Source organism: Cyprinus carpio, chromosome A11 (genome assembly GCF_018340385.1).
Source record: "Cyprinus carpio isolate SPL01 chromosome A11, ASM1834038v1, whole genome shotgun sequence".
Taxonomy (NCBI): Eukaryota; Metazoa; Chordata; class Actinopteri; order Cypriniformes; family Cyprinidae; genus Cyprinus; species Cyprinus carpio.
In genome coordinates this window covers 22,366,769-22,393,236 of record NC_056582.1, presented here as the reverse complement: position 1 = coordinate 22,393,236, position 26,468 = coordinate 22,366,769, and the positions used below count along the sequence as shown (strand labels likewise).

Here is a 26,468-nt window from a genome sequence, read left to right as displayed (position 1 = left end):
TCACAAACAGATGATTCTTATGAGCCACTTTTATAGAATCAAAAGTTTAATGCAATTCTGACTCATACACGAATTGGCCAAACTCTTTCCGATGAGAACTGACGTGCAGAACACACCAAATAAACTAGCCCAACAGATGCTGGCCGACCATCAGCTTGGTGTGTCCTGGCCTTTAATTTAAATACCCTCTTTCATTTAAAACAGTCTGTCAAATCCTTCACTCAATGAAATCAGTGAATCATTCAAAGTGGTTATTGAACCTAAATCTGACTCACGTACTGAACTGTAATTAATCATTACATCAGTGATGTCTGATTTATAAAAAACTTTTGTGGACCTAAGGATATAAAATATTTAACAAAAATTATAGTGTACAGAATTATTTGTATAAATTAACTTTTGTTAAGTAAAATATTTGGACTTTATATAATTACATGAAAAATATAAATAAAAAAAGATAAACATTTAATGAAAATAAATATATATATATATATATATATATATATATATATATATATATATATATATATATATATATATATATATATATATATATATATATATATATATATATTATTTTCATTATATATATATATATATATGTGTGTGTGTATCTATATAAAGCTTTAATGGTATTTTTATTTAAAATTGAGTGTTTTATATTTTATTTTATGATGTAATCTAAAATGAGACAAACAAAATAAAACACAACCCCTGTTTCTTTAACCTCTATGAAGTATAAACGAAGCTCATGGTATATAGAGGAGAAATGATTGTATCAGTTGCTCTTTTAGAGGATACAGCGATAACATATATGGGCGCTCTCTCCATTTCATAGAGTCATAGACACACACAACATTCACAACACACAGTACACAAACTCTATAAAACACAGACATGGCACACACTAAAACATCAATACTGGAAGGCCACACACACACACACTTTGAAGGATAAAAGAGCTTGTGGCCACGAGCCATGAATGATCTCAATGGCTCCTTCAGCCTTTGCAGGAAAGAGAGGCGTATCGATTGGGTCTCAAAGCATCGCCTGTATCAGTGTGTGTGAGAACACATATATATTTATATATAGGTGAGTGTGTGTCTGTGTGCAGAGTTTGCATGCATGTAAACCCATCCTCCATGTGGGCCTAAAATGGATTATTCAGCAAGAATATTATACGTGGTCTAAGAAACAACGAAAAGACACTGTATTTAAAGGAGAGTGGAAGAGTGAAACACGATGGGGAGATCACAACAGTCTATCACAGAACACCGACTCTCATTGATTGAATAAAATATTATTTCCCCACCCTCGATTATCCCGGGTGAGTCCGACATGATTGCATCTTTTTGCTCGGGAAACCACGCTGGCTACTGTCCGTCTTATCAGACTTACATCCAGAGATGGGAGCAAACAGCACACAAGGCAACTTTATACGTCTCCGACCTCCTCCGCTGCTCGGACCGGAGACCTGCGTCACGGCTGGGGATTGATACTGTGCTTATTGAACATAACGCCGGACCAAATTGCCTCTCTTGCTTTTACACTGTGAATAATGCAGGAGCCACGTAGTCCTTCGAGCACAGATAAATAATCTATGGACGCTTCCTGTTGGGTTGAAGCAGGGAGGAACGCAGACACCCATCAAACAGACCTCAAATAGCCGGCCCACTGACTTCAGATCAATTTTCAGTCAGTAGAGCTGCAACAAACAATTATTTTGATGATCGATTAATCGAACGGTTATTAGAACAATTAATCGACTAATTGTCAATTATTTCACCAATTAATGGTTGATTATTCAGCTTTTGCAAATCGTTAGAACATTGAGTTACGTATTCTATACATAATCATATACATATAGAGCTGCTTAAAAACAGAAAATCAATTTGTAATTCTACCTGAAAGTGAACCAACTAACCCTGTTTCTCCATGTTTACTACTGTAAAGCTGCTTACTTCAAAGCAGTCTGTTGCATAAAGCATGAAATAAACGTGACGTGACTTTACTGGAGTGCCGATTGCAAAACTGCTGCAACACATCCACATCTCTATGATCAGACGCTTTCTTAACTGCTGTTTTCTCTCCGCTGTCATGTTTATTGTGTATTCACTTTGTCATTGAGAGTAAAGCGCACAGGATTTTTCTATATTAATCTACATACTGCTTTCAGCAGAGTCAGGATGTTCACTAACAGTAAACCATTGCATGCTTATATCGAACTACTTTTTACCACTAAACAAAGAGCGAAAAAGAACTTTGTTGTATGTCTGAGATTTTACACATTATAGCGATTTTTGTTTTTATTTTTGTAAAACATTCCCACACTCTACTGGTTCAGCTTCGTTTGCACTCCAACATATTATCATAAGCGTGTCTTCTTTTATTGGGCTGCATGCAGGAGGGCTGATTTACAGTCTTGCTCTACAGCGCCACACTGGTCAAACTGCATTATTGCAGGCCCTTACATTAGGTCATATGAGATCAAACGACTATTCAACAACAAAAATATTTCTTCACAATTTTTATTGTCGACATTCTCGAAAGTGTCAACTAACCATTTCAGCCCTACTGGTTGAGTTTTACATTCAGATTGAATAAGCCATTTGCAAAGTGTTGACTGAGGTGAAGCAAGTACTACTATGTAGAAATTAAGATGCTAAACTATACCTTTTCTAAAATATCAGCCTTACTAAGGCCATAATTCACCTGGCATGCAATAAAGTCAGAGTCCGAGTCCGTCTGAGTCCATAATCATTGATGATTGAATCCGAGTCCAAATCCCGAGGCCAAGTACCTCAACTCTATTAACAGCTAAAGTGCTGAGTAAGACATTAAGCCTAATCTCTTGAGAACTATAGACAGCTATCTGAAACCAGGAGCTAAATCTCATCTTACATGACAGATTTTGTCTTAAAAAAAAGAAACACAGCAGTGTTTGTGAATTAAATATATCTGTGCAATCACAGAAACCCATTTCACAATTAAACAATTTAGGTTTAAGTAGCAGAGAAACATTTCTCCAAATTAGTGTCTGCTTTTAGCCCAATCAAATAAAAGTTTGAAAAGTACAGAATTTAATGTGTTTATGACAGCACTGCTCTAACATCACAAAAAAACAAGATATGAAGAAACACATTAGCCTGAGCTGATACCAGCTGGGATAATTTGGGGAAATGGTTCCTCTTTTCAAGAAACTTTGGCTCCCTGAGCTTGGTGAGATTAGCTTTGACAAATGTACAATATGCTGTTTCATGTCCACAAAAAGCATATGAAAGTCAGCGAGACAGAGTTAGCAAGCGATGGAACTCAATGACAAACACAAGTTGACAGCTTCCAGCACCATTGGCAGCCATCTTTTCTTTTCCCGCTCTGGGAATTCCCAGAAGCTCTAGCAATAATCCATACGCTTTTATTTTTCTGCTCTGTACCTCACAAGCTCTCTCAGTGTTCTCCTCAGAGGCTCCCCCACGATCGTCTTACTCATTCACAAAGTTTCTTTTTGGATTTCTGCCTCTATTTCTTCTCCAGCCTCCACACCAGGGACTCAAGGTTCGATACATCTACCTGCTGTGAGTTCCAAATTCATTTGAGTGGATCGCAAGGACAAGGAGGAGGGGTGTGGAGAGAATCATTGAGTGGCGAGATCAGCACTATCACAAACACACCTGCTGAGTCACTCCACTCAAACTTCACCCTCAACAGGCTTGGACAACAGCTTCTGCTGGATTTTGGCCAGTCTAGCTCTGGCTTTCAAGTCATGTTGGAATGACTGGATTGGCGGCATGATCACAGTTAGACACTCTCCAATTACTTTAGAGCAATTTCTCACTCAATTAAAGAATAAAGGTGAAGCACAATAAATTGCAACTGTGAATATTGACTGAACCGTTTCTTTTCTATATATTTTGTGTACCACAGATAAATAAAAGTGATTATCAACAGCACCTTAGCAACCACTCAGAACACATTACTAACGGCATAGCAACAACCTGGCAAATAACAAAAACAACCTAGAAACTGCACAGGGCAACACCCTGGCAACCACTCAGAACACTATAGCAACTGCACAGCAGCAACACCCTGGCAACCAATCACTCAGAACACATGAACAAAAACATAACGACTATCAAGAACATCTTAGAAACTGCAACACCCTGGCAACCACTCAAAACACTATAGCAACTGCACAGCAGCAACACCCTGGCAACCAACCACTCAGAACACATGAACAATCACATAACAACTATCAAGAATATCTTAGAAACTGCCATAGCACCACCCTGGCAACCACTCAGAACACTATAACATCTGCATAGCAACACCCTCGCAACCAACCTCTCAGAACGTCTTAATTAACAACCAAATAACAACTACCAAGAACAGCTTAAAAACTGCATAGCAACACCCTGGCAACCAAATAACAACTACCAAGAAAAGATTTAACAACTACCAAGAACAGCTTAAACAGAAAACCTTAGCAACTACATAGCAACCACTCTAAACATGTGCATATCAACCCAGTTAGACACTCTCTTTGACTCACTTAAAGAGTCATGGAGAAATCGTAACTAAATATTGACCAAACCGTTTCACTTCAACACATTTTGTTTACTGAAGATGAATAATAGTGATAGAACTTGCTGGAAAATACTACTTATTTAGCTGGTTTATGAGGCGCCAGACTAGACCACATTTCCCATGATTCTTTATGGCCACACAAAAATAATAAAATACAGATAAAGCATGAATTACACACCTAATGCACATCTTTTACTGTTTACTGTTTTTTTTGTTGCATTAGAGCTAAAAAGCGGAAATTGAGATAAAGTGGGGGCATGAATTAAAAACTTAAATTGCTCCTTTTTTTGTATGAAAGTGAATGGAAGTGGGATCACAGCATAATTACAACTTCTGAACTTGTAAGTAGGAATTTCCCAGGGGACGCGAGTCTGGGAGGTTTTAGTGCATGAATGCATGTAGCAGATTTTGGCTTTAAGAAATGCTGGCAAAACACTGTGCATGTGCATGATATGTGCTCAAATCACAGGCTTGCTAGTGAATACAGCTTGTTGATTTATTTAGATGCATTATATTACATAGCAAAGTATGTGTTTACAAACCATAATTCTACAAAAATACAAAGCAGCACAACTGACAGAAATAAGAAATGTTTCTTGAGCAGCAAATCAGCATATAAGAATGATTTCTGAAGGATCACGTCACACTGAAGACTGGAGTAATGATGCTGAAAATTCAATCAATTCATTACATTTCAAACTCGATTAAAATAGCTATTTTTAACTGCAATCATATATGTTACAATATTAATGTTTTTACTAAATTTTTGATTAAATGCAGCCTTGTGAGCGAAAAAGACTTCTTTTCAAAAACCATTTAAAATAAAATCATACTTTTCAAACTTTTGACCTGTAAATCTGCTTTTTAATATGTTTTTAAGAGATCTGTACATAAATCTGATGCAACACTTTCCAGATGAATCCCTCTCTTATAGATTTTCCCAGCCACATGCGTGTGCTTACAAGGTATTTATACTACTGTAGATCAGTTCTCTCTCTCTCCCTCTACTGGCTCGAAGGTCAAAAAAGGCATAAGAAGTGTGCCAGTTCTGCTGGCTGTGTCTTGGTCTGTCTCTCTCCCTTAATCAAGCAGCATTAGCCTGTATGTTTCTCCACTTTTCTCTAGGCATTAGCAGCCATTGTAATAGCCTTGATTTATTTCTGTTGGTTTAATCTGCGAGTCTCCAGGCGAACGGAACAACTCACACAACGGATGCACATCTGTTACGTCTTCGGTCTTATGCTGTTCCGGTGGGGGTGTATTTGTGTGTCTACACACAACAGATGTGTGTGTACATTCAATCGTAATGCACACAACAGAAGCTTTATTTGCTAGACAACTTGGGCCGGTGGAATTGGTTTCCATGTCAGCACATGCTACGTCACACATGAGTCTGTCAAAACAAAACAAACTAAACTAAAATGAATAGCCTTAAATATCACAACTGATAAAAAAAAAAAAAAAAAAAAAGCAAATGGCACAAAGCAAATCGGATTAAATCGAGTTATTGGTACAACAGTTCGCCTCACTGCAGAAAAATGCCACGGGATGTTATTTTCCTCTATAGATAACCAAGTTCCTCACTGTTCCTCACGGGGGAATCGCAACCAAAGGAAAAAAATTAAATTAAAATAATATAAAAAGGATCATTACTTTTTTGTATTGACTTTATTCTCATGTTTATTTTTTTCTGTGCATTTCATTTTATTAAAGTAAAAGGTTTTCATATTTTTTTTTTTTTTACTGTATTAGTGTAAAATGTACTGTAAAATGTTTTTAAGTACAATCAACATAAATTTACGACAGTACAACATTTAACTGTAATATATAATTGAATATAATTTTGTTGTATAAGAAATAGACTTTAAAAATAGGCTTCAATTTCATTATACTATGAAAATTATATTCTGAACTATAATTTCTATAATTATAAAACAATTTTCTACAATTATAATATAACTATAATATATATAATTTTTAGATAAAATATGCCCTGGTCATGTTCTTGATAGGTTTGGTGAGATTTGGTGAGGCACAAACACACACACACACACACACACACACACACACACACACACACACACACACACACACACACACACACACACACACACACACACACACACACACACACACACACACACACACACACACTCAAGATCACATCCCCACTGGCTTCAGTCACAGCTCCATCATCTTAGTTTCCTTTAATAGTGAAACTACCTAACTACTGCAATTATCCTCTCTGTTGCTGAGACTACTGCTCCCATGGCTACTGCCGCCATCGCTAGGTAACCAGGGACTCCGGTGGATGCTGGTAAATGGCTTAGTTCTTTATCAGAGCAAACAGAGCGAGTGTGGGGATCTAGAGAGTGCTTTAATGTGTCTGGTGTCCAGAGGGCAGGAATGGCTTATGATGGAGAGCTCAGGGGCAGGTTTGGGGTTCATTTCTGTCCCTTTAGAAGCGCTCTGGTGAACTGGTACCTGATAATGCTGTTCAAGTAACTAGTGTATAATGTGAGTTTGCAGTCTGAATTCAATGTGCTGGGATAAAACGACAAATAATACAAAGACAACAAATGAAAGAATGAATGAATGAATGAACAATAAAAGGTCAATGAGCATAGTTTGAGTACGTTCGCTTGTACAAACATTGAAACAAATGACTTTTATGAGCTGGTTCTCTCATCAGTGAATCTTTTTGAGTGATTCTTTCATTAAAAGAACTAAAGAACCAACACAGTAAGAGTCATTTGTTTGTATGATTCAAACAAATGACTCCTGTGATATGGTTCTTTAAATGGGTCAGTGAATTGTTTTCAAAGAACCAAGTCATTTGTTTGTATAAACATTCAGTGAAATGACTCTTGTGAGCTGGTTCTCTTAATCTTTTTGACTCACTGATTAATTAAAAGCAAGTGCAAGTGATTTGTTTGTTAGTCATCTGCATATAGTCTTAAGCCCGATTCGGACGGTAATTGTGTCTCACGCGGATGTAAGCTATTTTCAACATTTACTGTGATTTTATTGTCCTCTGAATCCAGAATGTCTGTATTTTTCTTCCACCACCTGCGTCAAAATCCCCAGCCGAATTACCTACTGTTTTTTTGACAAACACCAAGGTGGTGTGGGAATTTAATTGCCATCCAAATCCACATCTCTGAGTTTACAAGAAGAAAACGATTCAAAATTCACGATTTAAATCTTTTTTGACCACTGCCGACATCATACGGTAACTGTTGCACTTTACTGTAATTGGCATGCATATTTAATACTGAAATGCTGGAAAGTACAGTAGTTTCAAAAAACAATATTTCATAAATGCTCCACCACAGTGAGTGTGAGCTGTTAAGAACAGTAAACATTTGAAATGGGTCATTATATGGCAGCAACATGAATAAAATAAAAGTGTAAAATATGTTTTTCTACTATTATATACATAAAAATATAAACCAAGCAGCTTTATGGATACCTATATCAACTATAGCGCATCTATTTTCAGATTTTAAACAGGAGATTTAAATTATTAAATAATAAATAGGATATTATAAAATATGAATTTATTCTTATTGTTACCAAGCATATTACATTTTATTTACAGAAGATGATCATGCAATTGGCCACGTGAGCAGATGTCCACATGAGAAACAATTACCATCCAAATAGGGCTTTTAATGAACTGTAGTAAAAATATGCTGTTTAAATCTAAAGGTCAGAAAGAAGTTGTAAAAAGATTTTTTTGGGGGTGTGTGTAAGAAAAGCGTGACTAAAGCAAGGAGGAATATACAATATGCTACAAATTGAATAATATTTCCCATTTAGAAACTGCAGAGCTTTTTCATTAGAACTCTATCTCTCTCTCAAGCTTTTGTTTTTTTGTGTCATTGTGCCAAAATCCCCTCAGTGGATGAGCGTGTTTCTGCTTGTCTCATAGAGCCAAAATAAAACACATTTGAATCTGATTTAAGTCCTAATGTACGCTAATGTACCCTATTTCGCTTGATTGGATTCAGAAATAAGAAATGTGCTTATTGGTTGAACACGCACACAGACGGCCTGAAATATCTGTATCTCAATATAAAGTAAAATGCAGATTTCCAAAGGGATGAATCTCTGGGAATAGTTCTAGTCTAGGATTGTACATCCTAATACATTTAATTATGCGACCAGCAAACTGGAAAACAAACCAAAAGCCTCGCCACCATTGCCCTTTCAGCCCAGTGCAGGTGAAACGATCATCAGTCAGAATGTCGTTGTTCATTCAGAACTGCCGTCCCTCCAGACAGAAACATCTTGTATGATTATTGATTCAACATCAGCTGTCCAACCATTTTCTACCCTGTTTTCAACGTGTCAAACAAATTTGGAGAAATGATCCGCACTGAAAAACGCCGCGAGGGAGGTTCTATAGTGGCGTCTGCGATCAGCACCACAAATAATGCTTTTCACAGACGGACAAATACACATTTCATGCCTGTCATATTTCCTTAGCTTGTGTTGTACTAAATGGTAGAACTGTTATATGTTATGCATTTCATCTGCCTGGAAATTATGCTTTAAAGGAACTGTTCACTTGAAAGAATATTCTGTCATCATTTACTTATCTTCATAAATGTTTGAGCGGACATAAGGGTATTTTCACGCTGCTTTTTTCAAAACAACAAAAGCAGTGACCTCAGAAATTCAAGTTCTAAAATGGGGAAAAAAAAAGCACCAAGTACTCCATACAACTTGTTTTGACTAATTCATTAAAGGAACCTGTCCATTAGAGTAATTGTTTGTACAAACATTCAAATATGGAACAATTGACTCCTATGAGCTGGTTTTGTTAATGAATCAGTGAATCATTTTGAAAGAATCATTCAGCTCATTTTTAAACAATTTTTTAAAAGCATTACATCTTACTGGAAATGACATTTTTAAATAGACTGTTTCCTTAAAAAATGTCCATCTAGTCATGTTTACTCACCCTCATATCATTGCAGCTCCAAAATGGACAAAAGAGTACCATTAAAGAAGTCTATACAACTTTAAATGATTCATTAAAAGACCTAACTGATCATTTGTTTTACAATAATTCAAAAAGGGACTCATATGAGCTGCAACCATTAGTGAATCACTGAATCCTTTTGACTAATTTATCAATCATGAGAGTAAATTGTTTGTGCAAGTATTCGAACAAATGACTCTTGTGAGCAGATTCTATTAATGAATCAATTACTCTTGATGACTGAGTCAAGAAAGGTGCTGTTCTTTTCAAGACAACAAATAGTATAGTGACCAGGGGCATTCAAGCTCCAAAACATACAAAAAAGTACCTTAGACGAAGTCCTTATTAATTTTTTTGAATGATTAATTAAAAGAACCATCTCTTCAATACAACAAAGGGCATTTAAACTCCAAAATGGACAAAAAAGTACCATAAAAGTAGTCCATACAACTTGTTCATTGTATATTAGAGACTACTCTGAAAACATACAACATTTTTGTGAGGCCCATATTTAATCTCATTTGCTCATATTCAAACTTAGTTTATTCAAATATCATTGGTTCTTTTTACGTTCATGCTGTTTTTTGTTTTTGTTTTTTTTTATATTTGACTTTGACAGCCCCAGCTGCCATTAACTTTAGCATGATAGAAAAGAACAGGATGGACATTATGATGAACATCTCATTTTGTTTTTCATAGAAGAAATAAAAGTCACAAGGGTTTGGAATGACATGATTGTTAATAAGCAGTGACAGAACTGTAATCTTTGCATAATCAATCCCTGTAAAGGCTAAACATGCCAGCAATGTTTTATGTTAAATGTCGCCTCGGTCTCTAACTGGCCTCATAAAGCTCAGTTAGATCAGGGCACACACTCAGGTGAACGATACAGGTAGAGCATCAGAAGAGACCGGCACGGCCCGCACTCATCCGTGTGTTCGTTCTATCACGCTGCTAAATCGGCAATGTGCTGACATTTCTCTTCATTAGAGTCAGTGAGCAGGAACGCAAGGACTGGAGACATGCTTCATTACAGTTCTTCATTTAAAGGAGCCACGCCTGAGCTGATACATTAGAGTCATCCACACCGGGATGCGCCGCGGCCAGCGCTACGACGGGGGGAGGGACATACACACACAAACACATCCTCACTCTCACAAGTTAACATGACGAATACACTTAAACCAACAAAGGATTTCTGAAAAACAGACACCAGTTTTCTCATCAAATGCATGTACAGGAAACCTGTTCGAAACAACCATTGTAGCCTATTTCCAATCCGTTTGATGACACTAAAGCCAACTGTACACAAAAACCTCCAAAAAACAGGTTTGACAGTCTGTGCATCTATGAGGCTTCCTGCTGTGGAGAGATCATGATCGTATCACGTTACTAATAGCGAACAGCATCTCACCTCGACTCCCTGCACTTTGAGCTTCATGTGATCCTCCCGCGTGGTTTTCCCATCTTTCCTCTTCTTCCAGCAGTACCCATCTTTTCTGTACTTCACCTTCTTCCTGTTGTAGAGGATCATAGACCCATTCTGCGGCCTGAAACAGAGAGAAAAAGACTGTTTAGATGACACGGCTATCAGGAGGTGAATTTGTTTCTGCACAGAGAAGCTCTGAGGGAAAACAAATGCTTAAATGTAGATGAAAAGTAGTGATTTAGAAATTGTTTTTTTTTTTAACCAAAGATGAATAAAGACATACAGAATAGTAAAACAAAATTATTATTATTATTATTATTATTATTATTATTATTATTATTATTATTAAGACAGACTGTAAGAATATTCATTTCAAAGACTGACTGATTTCAAAGGCAAAATAAAATATTTAAAAAATAATAATAAAAATTTATTATATATTGTATGGTATTTTATATATATATATGTGTGTATATATATATATATATATATATATATATATATATATATATATATATATATATATATATATATATATATATATTAAAAACCATCAGCTAAACCTCAACCTCTTAATTTAGTAGCACAGGAATATTTTACAGCATAGAGCATTCGGAGTAAACCAACCTACTACAATTTACACACTTGTGAGTGCAGAAAGGATTTCCCCCAAAATAATTCATAATTCCAGTAATAATGAAATACTTTAACACACCAATGACTACAGCCTCTATTGCTCAGAGCTGATGTGAGGAACCTACAGCTCATTATTATCATAACTGTACCGGAGATGGAGTAATACACGTTAGTTTGACGGAGTGGCTTCCAGACCACAGCAGTAGCAGGATTAATATCACATTGAGGCTCTTTATGTGGCCCGTCCGTTCCCATTTATACTGGAGGTCTATTGCTCGCTCTGTGTTTGTAGAAAATTCTTCTCTACCCACTTCTTGGTTTGACACAGAAACAATCAGTCTTGGAACTATATTTAATGGGAATTGGTTTGATGACTCTTTATACTGAAGCAAGGGTGCCCAAACTCGGTCCTGGAGGGCCGGTGTCCTGCAGAGTTTAGCTCCAACTTGCCTCAACACACAAGTTTCTAGTACGCCTAGTAAGTGCTTGTTTAGCTGGTTCAAGTGTGTTTAATTGGGGTTGGAGCTAAACTATTCAGGACACCGGCCCTACAGGACCTAGTTTGGACACGCCTGGTTTATAGGTTCTGCTCATTTTTCACCTGTGGCGACTGATGCCATGGGAATGTTTCCTGGGTGCCGTTTGCCAAAACAAATGTGGAAGGCAGAAGTGCCCTGCCAGCACATGCCACAGCGTGTAGGCTGAGGCCAGCCTCAGAAACCATCAGAACAAATGTGTGGGAGAGATGCGTCTGATCTTTGGTTTGTAGATCGTTTGAGACTTTTTGACACTTTTTCGTCATAAAATAGTACAACAGGGATATGAAATCAGAATAAGTCCAAACTGCATTTCCTGTACAAGGACCACGGCTCAATGTATTTGGAGCATTGATGCCCATTAAAAACATATAATCTCACTTAGGAGGCAAGTGTTTATGTTCTTGGATTCTCCGGTAGTCTTTGGATGTATAGTTTAAGATAAACCATGTAGGAGAATCTTGCACTGTGTATGGAGAGTGTTTGCTCTGACGAGTCAGATGGAGAAGGATCTGGCAGGTTAAACAAACTGAGAGATCTGTATTCATTGAAGAAAATGAATCATTTTCTAAATGAAACATTTGGACAGTTTGTTAAGGTTGATAACTCTTTTGCTGCTACGGAAAAATTTATTAGGTTGATTACAATTGTGCAAAAGATGGTCAGTTTTGCTAGACGAAAGTGGTATCGATTGAGGAAACATGTCACGATCTCCAAGTCAAATAAAACTAGAAAATGTATAAAAAAAAAAAAAAAAAAAACCTTTAGCAAAAAATAAGTGACGTCTGTCTTGTATATTTGGACTGAAAGAGTAGATTTTTTTTTTTTTTTTTATAATTTAAAGAAAAGTCTTGAACAAAATGAATGTGATTACTTTTTTAGCTGGAGACTGGATTTGTTCTGTTGATTTTAACATTGATAGGCTTAGTGAAGAGCCACATTTACAATCCAGTAAAAACCTAAAGAAGTTATTACTTCATTTTGATTTAACAGATGCATAGAGAATTACATTTCCAAATGTAAAACAATATACTGAGTGAGTGCAGCTAGATTAGATTTTATATGTCACAAGTTAACTGATAGTTACATTAGACCAACTGGTTTCTCTGATCATCACTGGACCTGATTTACATGAAGTTTTAATGAGCTCTTTTGATGAAACTTTACTTCTGTAGAAGGCTGTTTTAACATTACTTCCTAAAAAGGGAGGTTTGACTCAGCTTAAGAATCTTAATTGTCATCAAAATATTGCAAAAATGCAAAATGCTCCAACAAAAACTGCCATTATTATTATCATTGTTATTATTATTATGCTTAAAGCATTATATAATTTCTTGTTTGTTTATTTATTTATTGTTTGGACTTTGCTATAAAAATATGTCCTTGAAATTTTTTCAACAGATTCCCAAAAAAAAAAAAAAAAAAAAAAAAAAAAAAAAAAAAAAAAACCAAAGAAATACTGTGAAATACTATAGGTGAGCATTTTGTATCGAACACTTCTCAGAATGCTTAATATTTTAACAGGCCTATTTATCGTGAGTATGTTCAAGCCATTTGCTCGGCTCCTTTTCCTCCGGACCTTTGGGTAAGCCATTTTCTTTTTTAATTGAAGGCAGTTTGTTCCAGAAAAAAATGAAGCACTTTAGCAGGGGAATGTGACTTGGGCCCGGAGCACATTTCCGAAAAGCAACCGGAACAAGAGCTCTCTTTTGCGTCCTCTTTCTCTCTCCTTCTCTGTGTACTTAGGCGATCCAATTAATCTTATCAGAATTATACATATTTATACATGGAGAGCAGGGCGAAAGGAACGCTAACCATTCTGTTATCACACTTGGATGACAGGACGCCTTTTCTGTTTCAGTGACAGAAATGGAAAATATGGACAGGGAATAAATGTTCTTAAAGGAATGTGGTTGGAAATACTGTCTTATTCAAAGGGTGGTATATGTTTGATTAAACACAGGCAGTCAATATAACCCTGTAGGACTTATGCAGAGCTTTAGATATCAGTATAATGAATAATAAATGGGATTGTAATGTTTTAGAATGTATTCATAATGCATCAAATCTGTAGTAGTCGCACTTGAGTGCTGTCATGTTATAGTAGGATATTATAAAGCAATCACTGAATAAGTTTGCGGGCCACCCTAATTTACAGCAGGTGTATTATAATACAATATCAAAGGGTGAAATTGCACAGCTGCACATACAGGCACGGCGTTCTGGCAATGTGTTGGATTTTCCTCATAGCAACCTGGGAATCATTCCCAGGTTGTTATAAAGTGTTAGTTAGAAAGTGTCTTCTCGCCACAGGTTCCCAAAATATTTTTCATTCTTATTCAGTTCATTTTGCACATAAATAAAGCATCTGCACTGTGGTGGTGAGAGAGCCTTCTGAAGAAGCTCGTTTACACCCGAAAAACACTCTAGTGGCGTAATTATAACTGGAAAAGCAAAAAGCAAGACATGACGCTTCAGTTATGAATAAGCCAAATTTAGAATGTTCCAACATTTGTGCAAGTGATCTCTTGTGAAAACAGATAATAAATGGATGAAAATGTGTCTATCAGCAGTTAGTGCAAGACAGAGTCCATGCAAACAAATACTGCTTACTAAATGCTGAGTACTATGCAGCATATGTTGCATATTGCCATTTTTTTTTAGAAATACTGAGTGAAAAAAAAATACATATTTATATATATATATATATATATATATATATATATATATATATATATATATATATATATATATATATACATAAAATATTATGCAACGTAAACCTATTGACACATAACCAACAAGTACCTCAATTTAATTCAGCTCTCATATCAGATATAGATATGCATATTTAGCATTTTTAATCCGATTTAGTGTAAAAATGTCTTGTTTCTTGGCAACCCAATCAAATAAAAAAAAAGTCAAAAATAAGTAAAAAACAAACAAACTAACAAACTTGATTTTAAATATAGCACACTAGAAATTAAGAGCCACATCAAGCACAACCATACTATATACTAGTACTTTAGCTTTATTTATTGGCCTTTTAACCTATATTTGGTCATTTTCAGAATATAATACTATCATATGAACATTAATACATTGTGGGACACATTTATGAATGAAATATGCTCTATGTATATTACACATTTTGGCAAATGTAGAAGGTCAAAAAAAAACAAAACAAATAGTACTATTTATTTATTTATTTTTGTTTGTTTGTTTACTCGTTGTATTTTTGTTTTATTTATCGGCCTTTTAACCTATATTTAGTCATCAACAAATACTGCTTACTAAATAGCCTACTGAATTTTTTATTTATTTTTTTATTTTTTATTTTTTTAATAATCAGCAAGTAACTTAATTTAATTTAACAAGTGGCTTCCAGTTCTCATATCAAAAATGAACAGGGTTATTTTGTATTTAATATACAATTTCTGTAAGAATATCTTTGTAACCCAATCATACTGTACAGGTAAAAAAAAAAAAAAAGAATATTATAATAATAATAAATAAGTCTATGTCAAGCACATTGTAGGATCTATTACATGAAATATGCTCATACAGTATGCTGCATGTTTTGGCAAATCATACTACTGTATATGCACTACAGAAAAATACTTTAATGCTAGTATGAATTATACTAGTTTTGTTTTATTTATGGACCTTATAAATAAATTTGGCCATGTTTGGAATGATATGCCACTGTATGAACAAGGCCAAACAAAGGTTAAAAGACCCATAACTAAAATAAAGAAGTGCAACTGCTGCACATACACAAAAGAGACTTCAGTCGAGTCTTATCCGAACATCACAACGCTTGACTCGACCACCAGAGCATCTGATGCCTGTTAACAGACAGAGGTTCCTGGTGGGTGTACAGTCACGCTGGCATTTAGCCACCTAAAGGACTGGTATTCCATATGGCACAGGAGCTGATTTGTTTATCCTTGCAGGAGTCTTGCCTCTCTCCGCCTGTTTTCATATCTCCTCACCTTGCCTGTTGATTTAATAAGCGATAACAGAGGCGGCAGGCGGTAACAAATCACCCCCCATGTATTCTCCCACCTGCCCACCCCTCAATGTCAGCATCACACGCATCAATCAATCACCTCATTACCATGGTGACAGGACTGCGGAACCCGCCAAACGCAAAAACACATGCGCCTTTGGCACATCACTATCGGATGTGATCTAATGTAATTGTGGGTCTGATTGAAAAGAATTTGATTTCTGCTGTCTTTTGGGGGGGGGGGTGGTTGAGGGTGTTTCTGGAGACAAGATTCCATCAGTGTTCAAGCGTCTTATCCAGATGCATTGCTAAACGCAGTCTCTGATGGGAGTGAAGTAAGGTTGTGTTCAGAACTGAACCTAGAATGCGTTTTAAAAGCCAATTTGATTCCTGAATTATAATTCAGATTGACTTGAGGAAGCAAATAGGACACAGAATTGCAATTACAATTTGAATGAAAGGAAGTAAAATTAAATTAGGTTTATATATTTCTAGATGCTCAGGGTCAATTGTACATTTCTGTAAACACTTGGAAGAAGACCAAATCATGGTACTATATTTGTAGTCTCCACTATATCCTATCACACAGTACGGGACATGAGTTTGATCCTTTTGTCACGCTTAGCATTACAGAACACTGATCCTATCCACACTTGGCGGGTCGGTTGGTTCAGCTGCTTCTTTGGTTGGCTAAAACAGATTGTGTCAGGACAGTGATGGGTGGAGGGCTTCGTCTACGTCTGATTTCCTCCAAACAAGAAAACTGATGTCCCTACATGGCTTATCGGAATGGCGGACCCGGAGGATGGCTTGAAAGGGTATAAATAAAGGCCTGTCTGTCTTCAGCAGCCCACAAGTGGATTAGAAATTGGGTGTTTGTGTTTGTAAGTCTGACGGGGCCAGTGGGATAAGGAGGGGGTCGAGTCTGTTGCCTTATCTCCAAAAAGCAGAGAGCACCAGGCTACCCGGGATCAATAAAGCGACCACAGGCAACAAGCACTAACCTTAAAATGCACAACGCCCCCAGACCGAGCAACCCCAGCGAGCATTTGGTCAGGGTGAGTTTTCCAAAGGGCATGGAAAGGCCACAGCATTCATGGCTGAATAATTGCAAACAGGAGTTGTGGCTTATGATGAGCCTCCCGATCGTCTCGTTTTCAGGCTTTCCTCTGGGGGTTGGAGGTTATCAATGGAGGTGGCATTTGGAGCTGTGGTGTGAACAGTAATGGAAAGATGGCGCTGAGTTTCGGCCCTCGGGGAAAATCACATTGAGGCTTCTGCATTTTGTTAACTGGATGAGTGTGAAAAGGGTAAAGCCACGGAAGCTATTAAACCTAATTAAATCATTACTAGAAACATTACGCTGCTTATGTAGGAGATGTTTTTAAACTGTTTTCTTTAGCCTCGGGTTCCAACATTTGAAAAAACAAAACAACAACAGTGTCCAACATTGATGTAAACAAGATTTGCATTTCCAGAAGAAAAAAAAAAAAAAAAAAAAGCAAAGAAGAAAGTTAAAGTTTTTGGATTCAGTTCTGTGTAAATTAAGGCTGCATTAGAGCTGCTTTGCTGTTGACAGCAGGGTTGTGCAAAATTCAGAACTGAAGAACTGGCATACTTCCAGTTCATGAGTGTGAGTGTGAATTGACAACAAAACACAGAAAGGTGAATTGGAATCTGAATTGAAATGACAGAAAGAGATGGATGGATGGATGGATGGATGGATGGAAAGATAGAACGATGGATGGATCACTAGATAGAATGATGGATGGATGGATGATGGAACAACAGATACAACAATGGATGGATGGAAAGACAGAACCATAGATGGATTGATAGATAGAACTATGGATAGATGGATGGATGAATAGTATGATGGATGGAATTTATGCAAAACATATGAATACAGCAAAAACAATTTGCATTCAAATATATTGTTGGAACTGTCAATCTATAATGTGATGTAAACCTAAATGAAATGAATTGAAACCTACAAAAGAAATGTTCAATGAAACCAAAACGTTTGTCGATCAACACTAAAAAAAAAAGGTTTCTCACAAACATCTCACAGAGTTGACACTGCCATTATTAACATACTTAATTTACACACACAGAACACAAGACACCTAGACCATTTTCACAATCTCACCACACATTCCTGCACAGTACCGCAAGATACGATAGAGAGCGAGAGAGACACATGATGTGTTTTCTTGCATGGTCTCCTGTGTGTTATCTGCTGTGGAAGGGACAGTATGCGGTGGGTTGCTACACGGGGTTAATGAAGTTATTGGAGGTGCAGGACTCCTCATGAATACATCAGCATGAGGCTGTGGACTATCTGTGTTTGTCAGGGGCCCGGGCTGCTACCTGTCCATGATTCCACACACACAGGATGCTTTACCCTCTTTCCTTCTCTCCTCAATCTCTCAGCAAACTCCACACCCACAGGGAGTCAAATTAATTTTCCCCAGACCGCAGGGTATAACAAAAAGGCAGTGCGGGAAGCATGGCCTCTTTGAGGAGCATCAGATCTCCACTTTGTTGTTAAGTAGAGGTAGCGTCCTCACTGTGTCCTGATGGAGTTGTGTCCTTGCGTCCTACTGCGTGACTGGAACGAAGAGGGACGTGCCTTCAAAAATCAATCAAAATCAACACATGCTCCAAAGCAGCTCAATTAAGTACTTCCCGGCTGAACCACTGCGGCAGGGGAAGGAGACACAATATACCGCTTGAAACAATAAGCCTTTTCCGATGATCTTTTCTATCACAGTTGTCAAATGGAACCAAAATATAGGAAATGGGCATTACAATACTGCACTGTATTACTGTCCTTTTAAAGAGGAAAATATGTGCCATCTGTGGTTTGCCTCCCTTAGTAACTGTTGCTAACTGCATCAAACTTGCCTACTAGTACATTTTCACTAGTACTACAAATGAGAAAAGCCATAAGATTGAGTGAATTATCAATAAAAAATGCTAATTAACAGTGCATTTCTATTTAGAATTGTCTAGCTGCTTTAAAGGTCTCCAATTTGTCATGGAGTGCCACATTCAAAACGTGAAATTGGGAAGAATGTATGAACGTATGTTTTAAAAAGAGAAAATAAAATTAAATAAAACAAAAATTATGCTGACATCATGATTTACTATCAAATAAACTTGTTATTGTATATTACAAATACTGCTGGCTCCTTGATGAGTTGCTTTTGTTCCGCTTCTGTAAGCCACTTCGTAAGTGTCTGCTAAATGCATAAATTCAAACATAAATGTACTTAAGTTAGCACTTAAATTCATGGTAAAATTTAGAAGCAACTAAAATTAAAATAAATAAAAATGACATTCTCTTAGTGTCCTAAGACACTAATTAAATCACCTTAATTAGATTAATTTGATTAAAGTATGTGTGTAAAGCCAATTTTAAAGTACATATTATCAGAAAATAATCAAGTGACTACAAAAGTATTAATTCTTTTTAAACACCAAATAAAACACTGATGTGTCACTTGCAGTCTAAGCTTATATTAAAGCCTGAAGACTGAAGGGGACTTCTCCAGTACATTTTGAATCACTTTTGAATCAATCAATAAATAATAAACGCACACACTCACACATGCTTACACCATCAAACGGCCATCTCTAGTATGATGTTTCTCAAGTTTTGTCTATGCCAGTTGGCACCAACACCATATCTAGCTTTTTATCTGGCTCTGCCCCTTTTTAAACCTAGTCTAAATAAAGTACAGTACACTCACTGCTAGTAAGCACCCATGTCTCCCTTTGCCTTGTCTCTGTCTATTCTCATTCCTGTCTCATCTCAGTCTCACACCTCTGTAATTTCATATCCATCATTAAAAGGCTGTGGGAGAACAAGGCTCCACCGGTGGGCCCGGCTATAAAAAGCATTCCACAGACGAGTACCTCGCCTTCCATTTCCATCTCTGTTGTAAATTGCCAATTTCTGGAGGCTTGACAACATTGTTCTCCCGACAAAGAGTGAGGTGAAGACAGCAGCTTATTAACCTAGACTCAGATGTGCCCACTGTTCAGGTTAATAACCACAAAGCAAAGTGTCCGTGGCCTGTGGGGAGGGGATGGGAGCGCCGCTGACGATCATGCGGGAGACAGGCGGTAGAGCAAGAGAGCTGATTGCAGTGAGATTAGATTCATCTTTTGAAATGATATGAGAGGCGTTGGATTTTTAATTTTTTCATCCCTCTCATCTTGCTTTCTCTCTCTCCGTGGCTGTGTCTCAATAAATCTGTGGTGTGACATGCAGATTGTACAGCAGCTTTAAAATGCATTTGGATGCTTAAAGTTAACACAAAACAGCATTTGTATAGGCCATTTCACTTCTGTAATGTGACGCATTTCAGTGAAAGAGAAGAATAAAATAGGGTGGGCATTTGAATTGTGAAAATTGGCATTATATATAAGAATTGAGCCTTATAATATCTGGAGAAATTTTAAATTCGGAGACATTTTTTTAGAGTCCAAATACTTTTGCGGCCGCTCTATGTACTTTCCACTCTTCATAATCATTTTTAATATTCTTTCTGTCCATCCTGGCTGACATAAAAAAAAAAATAAGAGCAAAATAAAAGTGAAAGAGAGAGGAGGGTGTGCTCTGTAGCTTTAGTCTTTCTAGTGTCTCATATTGTTCCCATCAATAAATGGGAATGGATCAGCTCTCATTCAGCCATGTGGAGACGTGACGGGCAGCACTGTTCTGTCACTGCAGCCCATAGACCCATACTGTACAGTCTACAAAACACACACACAAACACCTCATACATCATACACCAGCATCTGGGAACTGATGTTGACCCGACATGAACATTCAAGGAGAAATACTCTTAAAAATGACAAAAAAGGCAAGATAAAAAAGAGAAAAGGACAGAAAAAACTCAATCAAATCAAAAAACAAAATCAAATCTCTTTATTGTCACACATCATGTACACAGGTGTAATGATGGTGAAATTCTTAGGTACAAGACTTTGTGCCACGGCAGTACAAGCAACAAGATATGAAAAATTAACAATATACATAAATAATAATATGCACATTTAACACAATATACACATTTTTCACAATATACAATTGTACACAATATACACATCTCCATAATATACTCCTCACTTACAGTGATGTATACTGTTAGTGTTTTACTGTGAAGTTCAGTGCAGTAGTTTGTTAGTGCAGAAGAGAAGATGGAGCTGCATGTGTTCTATGCTATGCAGTGCTGTCAGAGTCAGTGTGGCTGGTGTGTAGATGGAATCCAGTGTGAGGGGTAAGGGTAGGTGGGTGAGTATCATTTTGTTATCTGGAGTTCAGAGAAGATGGCCTGCGAGAAGAAGTTGTCTCGCGGTCTGCTGGTTCGGGTCCTGATGCTGCGGTACCGTCTGCCTGATGGTAGCAGCGAGAAGAGTTCATGGCTCGGGTGGCAGTAGTCTCTGATGATCTTCCGTGCTTTCCTCACACATCTCTGGGTGTAGATGTCCTGAAGGGAGGGAAGCTCACCTCTGTCGATGTGCTGGGCCATCTGAACTATTCTCTGCAGGGCTTTCTGGTTGAGAACTGTAGAACTGTCTGAGGATTTTTGAGCTCTTTTGAGATTTTTGAGATTTTGAGCCTGAGGAAGAAGAGATGCTGGTGGGTCTTGGTGTTTCTTCTGTTTGTGTTTGATTTGTGTGTGTGGTGTATTTGGTGTTGTGGGTTATGTTGATTACTCCCTCCACTGGAGTCCCGTCGATGGTGATGGGGGAGTGCTCACTGGTCCGTCTCCTGAAATCCACCACCAGTCCCTTGGTCTTCTTGATGTTCAGAAAGAGGTTGTTGTTGTGGCACCAGTTAGTCAGGGTGCACACCTCTTCTCTGTGGGCCAATTCATCATCATCGGTGATCAGGCCTACCAGTGTTGTTCATCCGCGAATTTGATGATGACGTTGGAGCTATGTGTTGCTACACAGTCATCCAAGTACAGGAGAGGACTGAGAACACAACCCTGTGGGACTCCAGTGTTGAGGGTCAGTGGGGAGGAGATGTTTCTGCCAACTCTGACCACCTGCCGTCTGCCTGTCAGGAAGTCCAGGATCCAGCTGCACAGAGAACATTTCAGACCCAGAGTCTGAGTTTCACCACAAGCTTAGAGGGCACTATGGTATTAAACGCTGAGCTGTAGTCAACAAACAACATTCTCCAAATGTAACTGCATACTCAGAACTAACTGGGCAAAATCAGTGTGCATTTGTGTTATGGGACCATCAGATGAACAGCTGACGAGGATAAACAGGAGCTTTAGGGTGACATGTGTCTCTAAGACAGAGCACATTTAAACAAATCTCTTTTATCCCAAAACAAATCCCTCCGATACAACACCGATACATATTTCTGCTACAGCCAGCTGTCAAGCAAAACTGGACATTACTGCTTCTTCTCCTCAGGCAAACTGACAGACATTTGCAATTTAGTACTGGAAATCTGGCATCCGAAATTTGGCGCAGCTGTCAGCTCACAAACCTTTTCCTTAAGGGTTTATCTAGATTTAACGGTGTTTGACGAGCACTTCATGAATAGTTTAGAGAGCACTGTGGTGGAGCTGTAGAAAAGGCTGACGCAGCAAGAGCTACACCAATGAATGAGGTACATACAGATCCACCATTTATCAGAGACCAGCAAGATAAATAGCGCTCACAGTGGAAGAAAGAGAAAGAGAGAGAGCGAGTACTTCCTCTTTTTCCAAATGCTCATTTGGGGAGGCTCTGACTTATAAATACTGCATCAGTCGAGGGCTGGATCATCTGCTCTCGCCTCATTCCAAACCCTCACCACAAATACCAGCAGAGACATGCATATCAATGACCGCTGCATCATCCCAGCAGTCACACATGGTTCACATGCTTTTGACCCCCATTTCCTGGATTCATCCCCAGTCGGCAGGAGGCCACTTTCAGAGAGCCTTTTCTCTCCTCAACCCCCGTAATACTCACCTAGGCTCACAGAAACAGACTTTTGACGTCTGGGACACTTATTCTAGCCAAGAAAGTCCACTAAAACTGAAAAAGCATTTTTATGAATAGTTAAGACTTAAAACTTTAAACAATTCATTTAAATTATGGTGTGGCATCTCGATGAATGTATGTTTAAATATACGGAGGAAATGCTTAAAAATGTGCGTAGATTTATTATTCTTTATTATATATATATTGTTAATAGTTGTTGTATTAATAGATATTAATGCATTAATATTGTTTTTAATCAATATAAAAAATATAAATATGAAACTCATTAAAAAATAGTAATAAATATTAACCATAAATAATGTCATATCATACAAATATATTATTTAATAACATTATTACACATTTCATTGTTAATATAGTATGTATTAACATTAATGAACTGATTTTGATTTTACAGACATTAAGAAATAAAACCCCATGGCTTATACTCCAGGAATCTGCGTAGTAATCGTTTGGTCAGACGCGGCTGCTCCATGGGTGGGACTAGCTCACCTGCAGCAATCTAAGACTTTCACACTTCTACCAGAATTATAACTTATCGTACCTACACATCATAAATCAAGCCTGAATTTGTGTGCAGGTGGGCACCACAGGCGGGAGAGCAGTTCCGGCGTCTGAGAGCGCCGTGTGGGGCCTCTCCGGTGGAGGACGCGGCCAAATCCGCTGAATGTCTCGTTGCGTTTACAGCTGTCACAGCCCGCAGCTGGGTGAGACAAGCCCAAACATAAGAGGCTCTTTCACTGGAGGCAGTTTAAAACTTTCTCTCTCGGCTCCTCTTCTATGAAAGAGTGTGTGTGTGTCGCCACGGGCCGATAAAGCACCTTTTTTGGTCCCGCTGTGTCAGATTTACACCCCTCGTTAAGCCAATGACACCTTCCACCCGTGTCAGCCCGTCAGAATGGCACGGCGCCCGTCTCATAGGGGGCGACACGCTATTAAGATTACGCCTCATTAGTGAAGATGAGGCGGCTGTTGATGAAAGCCACAAAAAAGGTTGCGAGACGCGCAGACGCTTAGCTGGCTTTGTCCAAACAAACGGCTTGTTCTGTACGACTCTCCTCTAGATGTACAAATCATTTGTTTGAGACTTCCAGACACCTGTTACCCACACTTCAAAGGCTATTTGTGTCTCTGGCAATAATAGGGAATCCCGTGGAGACGGGGGCAGATTCTGGAGTGTTCTTCTGCCTTGAGAAACATGCCTACATCTCATACACCTGGTGGACACACACACACACACACACACACACACACACACACACACACACCTGCGCCGTTCAGTATAGATGCTGTCACCGTCTAGCTCTGCTTAACTTCTGTATTTGCCCTTGAGAAAAAGTTGTTCGCTCCAGTGGAGTCTCACGGGTGTGTGTGTGTGTGCTTGAGCGTTCGGGGGGTTTGTGTGAATACTGGATGAGTGAAAATGTTTCAAATAAACTCATTAGCATGGCTAGATAACGAGCAGAATAAGAAGTGACCACAATATGTGTGTATGTGTGTGTATGTGTGTGTGTGTGTGTGTGTGTGTGTGTGTGTGTGTGTGTTAATGCTGTTTATGAGATGGAGAGTCAAGCTGAAGGACATAAGGATATAACAACAGCATACTACTAAATTATAAACTGCACATATAATAAGAGTAGTATGCATACTGTGAACAGTACTATGCATGCTAAGACTGTTTCTTCCACTTCCAGTGACAAAATAAAATAAAATAAAGGGCAAATGCTCAATAAACTAAACTAAAATTAAATTCAATTAAAATGAAATAAAAAAATAAATGGCAAAAAAAGCAAATGCTCAATAAAATAAAATAAACGGTAAATGCTCAATAAAACAATTAAATAAATGCAAAATAAAAAAGGCAAAGTCGTCATAATATATATATATATTATATATATATATATATATATATATATATATATATATAGTATATATATATATATATATATATATAGGTTTGCATTTTTCTTTTACCTTCACTCCCCCAGTTTCTCTTACTCCAAATTAAAGGACATTACATAATAAAACATTTTTAAAGATAAAATCATCTGGCTTTTAGAGATGACTATTTATTATAATTATTTTATATGATTTTTATCATTATTATACCCTTAATCCATTACACGAGCCAGTTTAGTTTAATAGGAATTATATTAAGCTTTTATTTTAAATGAATATAAATGTATAAAGATATGCAATATAAATACGTTTTAGAATCAATAGCTTTAAACATGACTACATATGAGCTTAGATTTTTAAGTGTTTTTATATTGTCAGCTGTATAAACTAACTTCACAACTTTTACATGCACTGATATGGCAAGATTTTTTCTTTAAGTCGTCCTCTTTCACGGATAGATCGTTTCATCTTGCTGTGTAAATGTGTTTAAATTCTTCATATTTTTCAATCTTTTAATTTGTGGTAGCGACCCTTTCACAAGAAGTGAATCAGAGTTTCAAGGCATGCGATTGGCCGTTCGTTACTGATGTCACACTTTCATGTGCACATGCTTCATAAACTCAAGATCAAAGCCTGAGCTGACAGAGAAAGTTCATGAACAGCCTCATTGTACCAAGAAATCCAGACTGGGCTGAAAACTAATCCTGTAACTCTGAGTTTGTTCAGCCACCATCATGGTACAAGCCCCAGAGGTGCAAGCCAGAAGTAAACATTTAATGTGAGCTGATACCAATGCAGTGCCGAATACTACTGTTTAAAAATACTTATTGCGACATAAATGCTTCACATACTATTTTAAATAAATAAATAATTGAATAAATACACTTCCAACTCTGGGAAAATCTCAAATCTAGATACTCTAGTCAGTAATTAACTACTACAAAACGAATAGCTTAAGGTCACTTCACTAGCTTTAATACAATCTACTCATAGTGTACCAAGTTAACTGACTTCTTGCCCTCTCTCTCTTGCTGCTGCAGATTTCAGATTTGATTGGTTATTCTCGGGATGCACTAACTCTTTGCACGTTTGTCGGTGGAATATGTTTGCGCTCTATGATAGAGTATTATAAAGCAGAGCAGTAGGGGTGTCATATATTATTAGGCGCTGAGTGCACACAGAACAACCCCGGGCGTCTCTCCGTTCGGCTCCGGTGAGAATACCTGGGGATTTGTCTAATGCAAGTGTGCTTTTACCTGCGGATGGGATTATCTCTGCTGCCGCTGCAGGTGAGTGGATTCAGGAAGATCCATTATGCTTTCTGTCAGCGACTGAGACTTTTATTGGATGGGAAGGTTT

General features: G+C 37.6%; 1 protein-coding gene across 17 annotated transcripts in view; it reads right to left on the bottom strand.

Annotated features, from left to right (window-relative positions):
* The window catches only part of LOC109098356 (calmodulin-binding transcription activator 1-like), a 285,375-nt gene that overhangs the window by 91,917 nt on the left and 166,990 nt on the right, over nt 1-26,468 (bottom strand). For all 17 annotated transcript variants that reach the window (XM_042766802.1, XM_042766804.1, XM_042766809.1 and 14 more), the window contains one exon: nt 10,989-11,124. In XM_042766802.1, the coding sequence (XP_042622736.1) occupies nt 10,989-11,124 (136 nt within the window). The remainder of the gene's footprint in view (nt 1-10,988; nt 11,125-26,468) is intronic.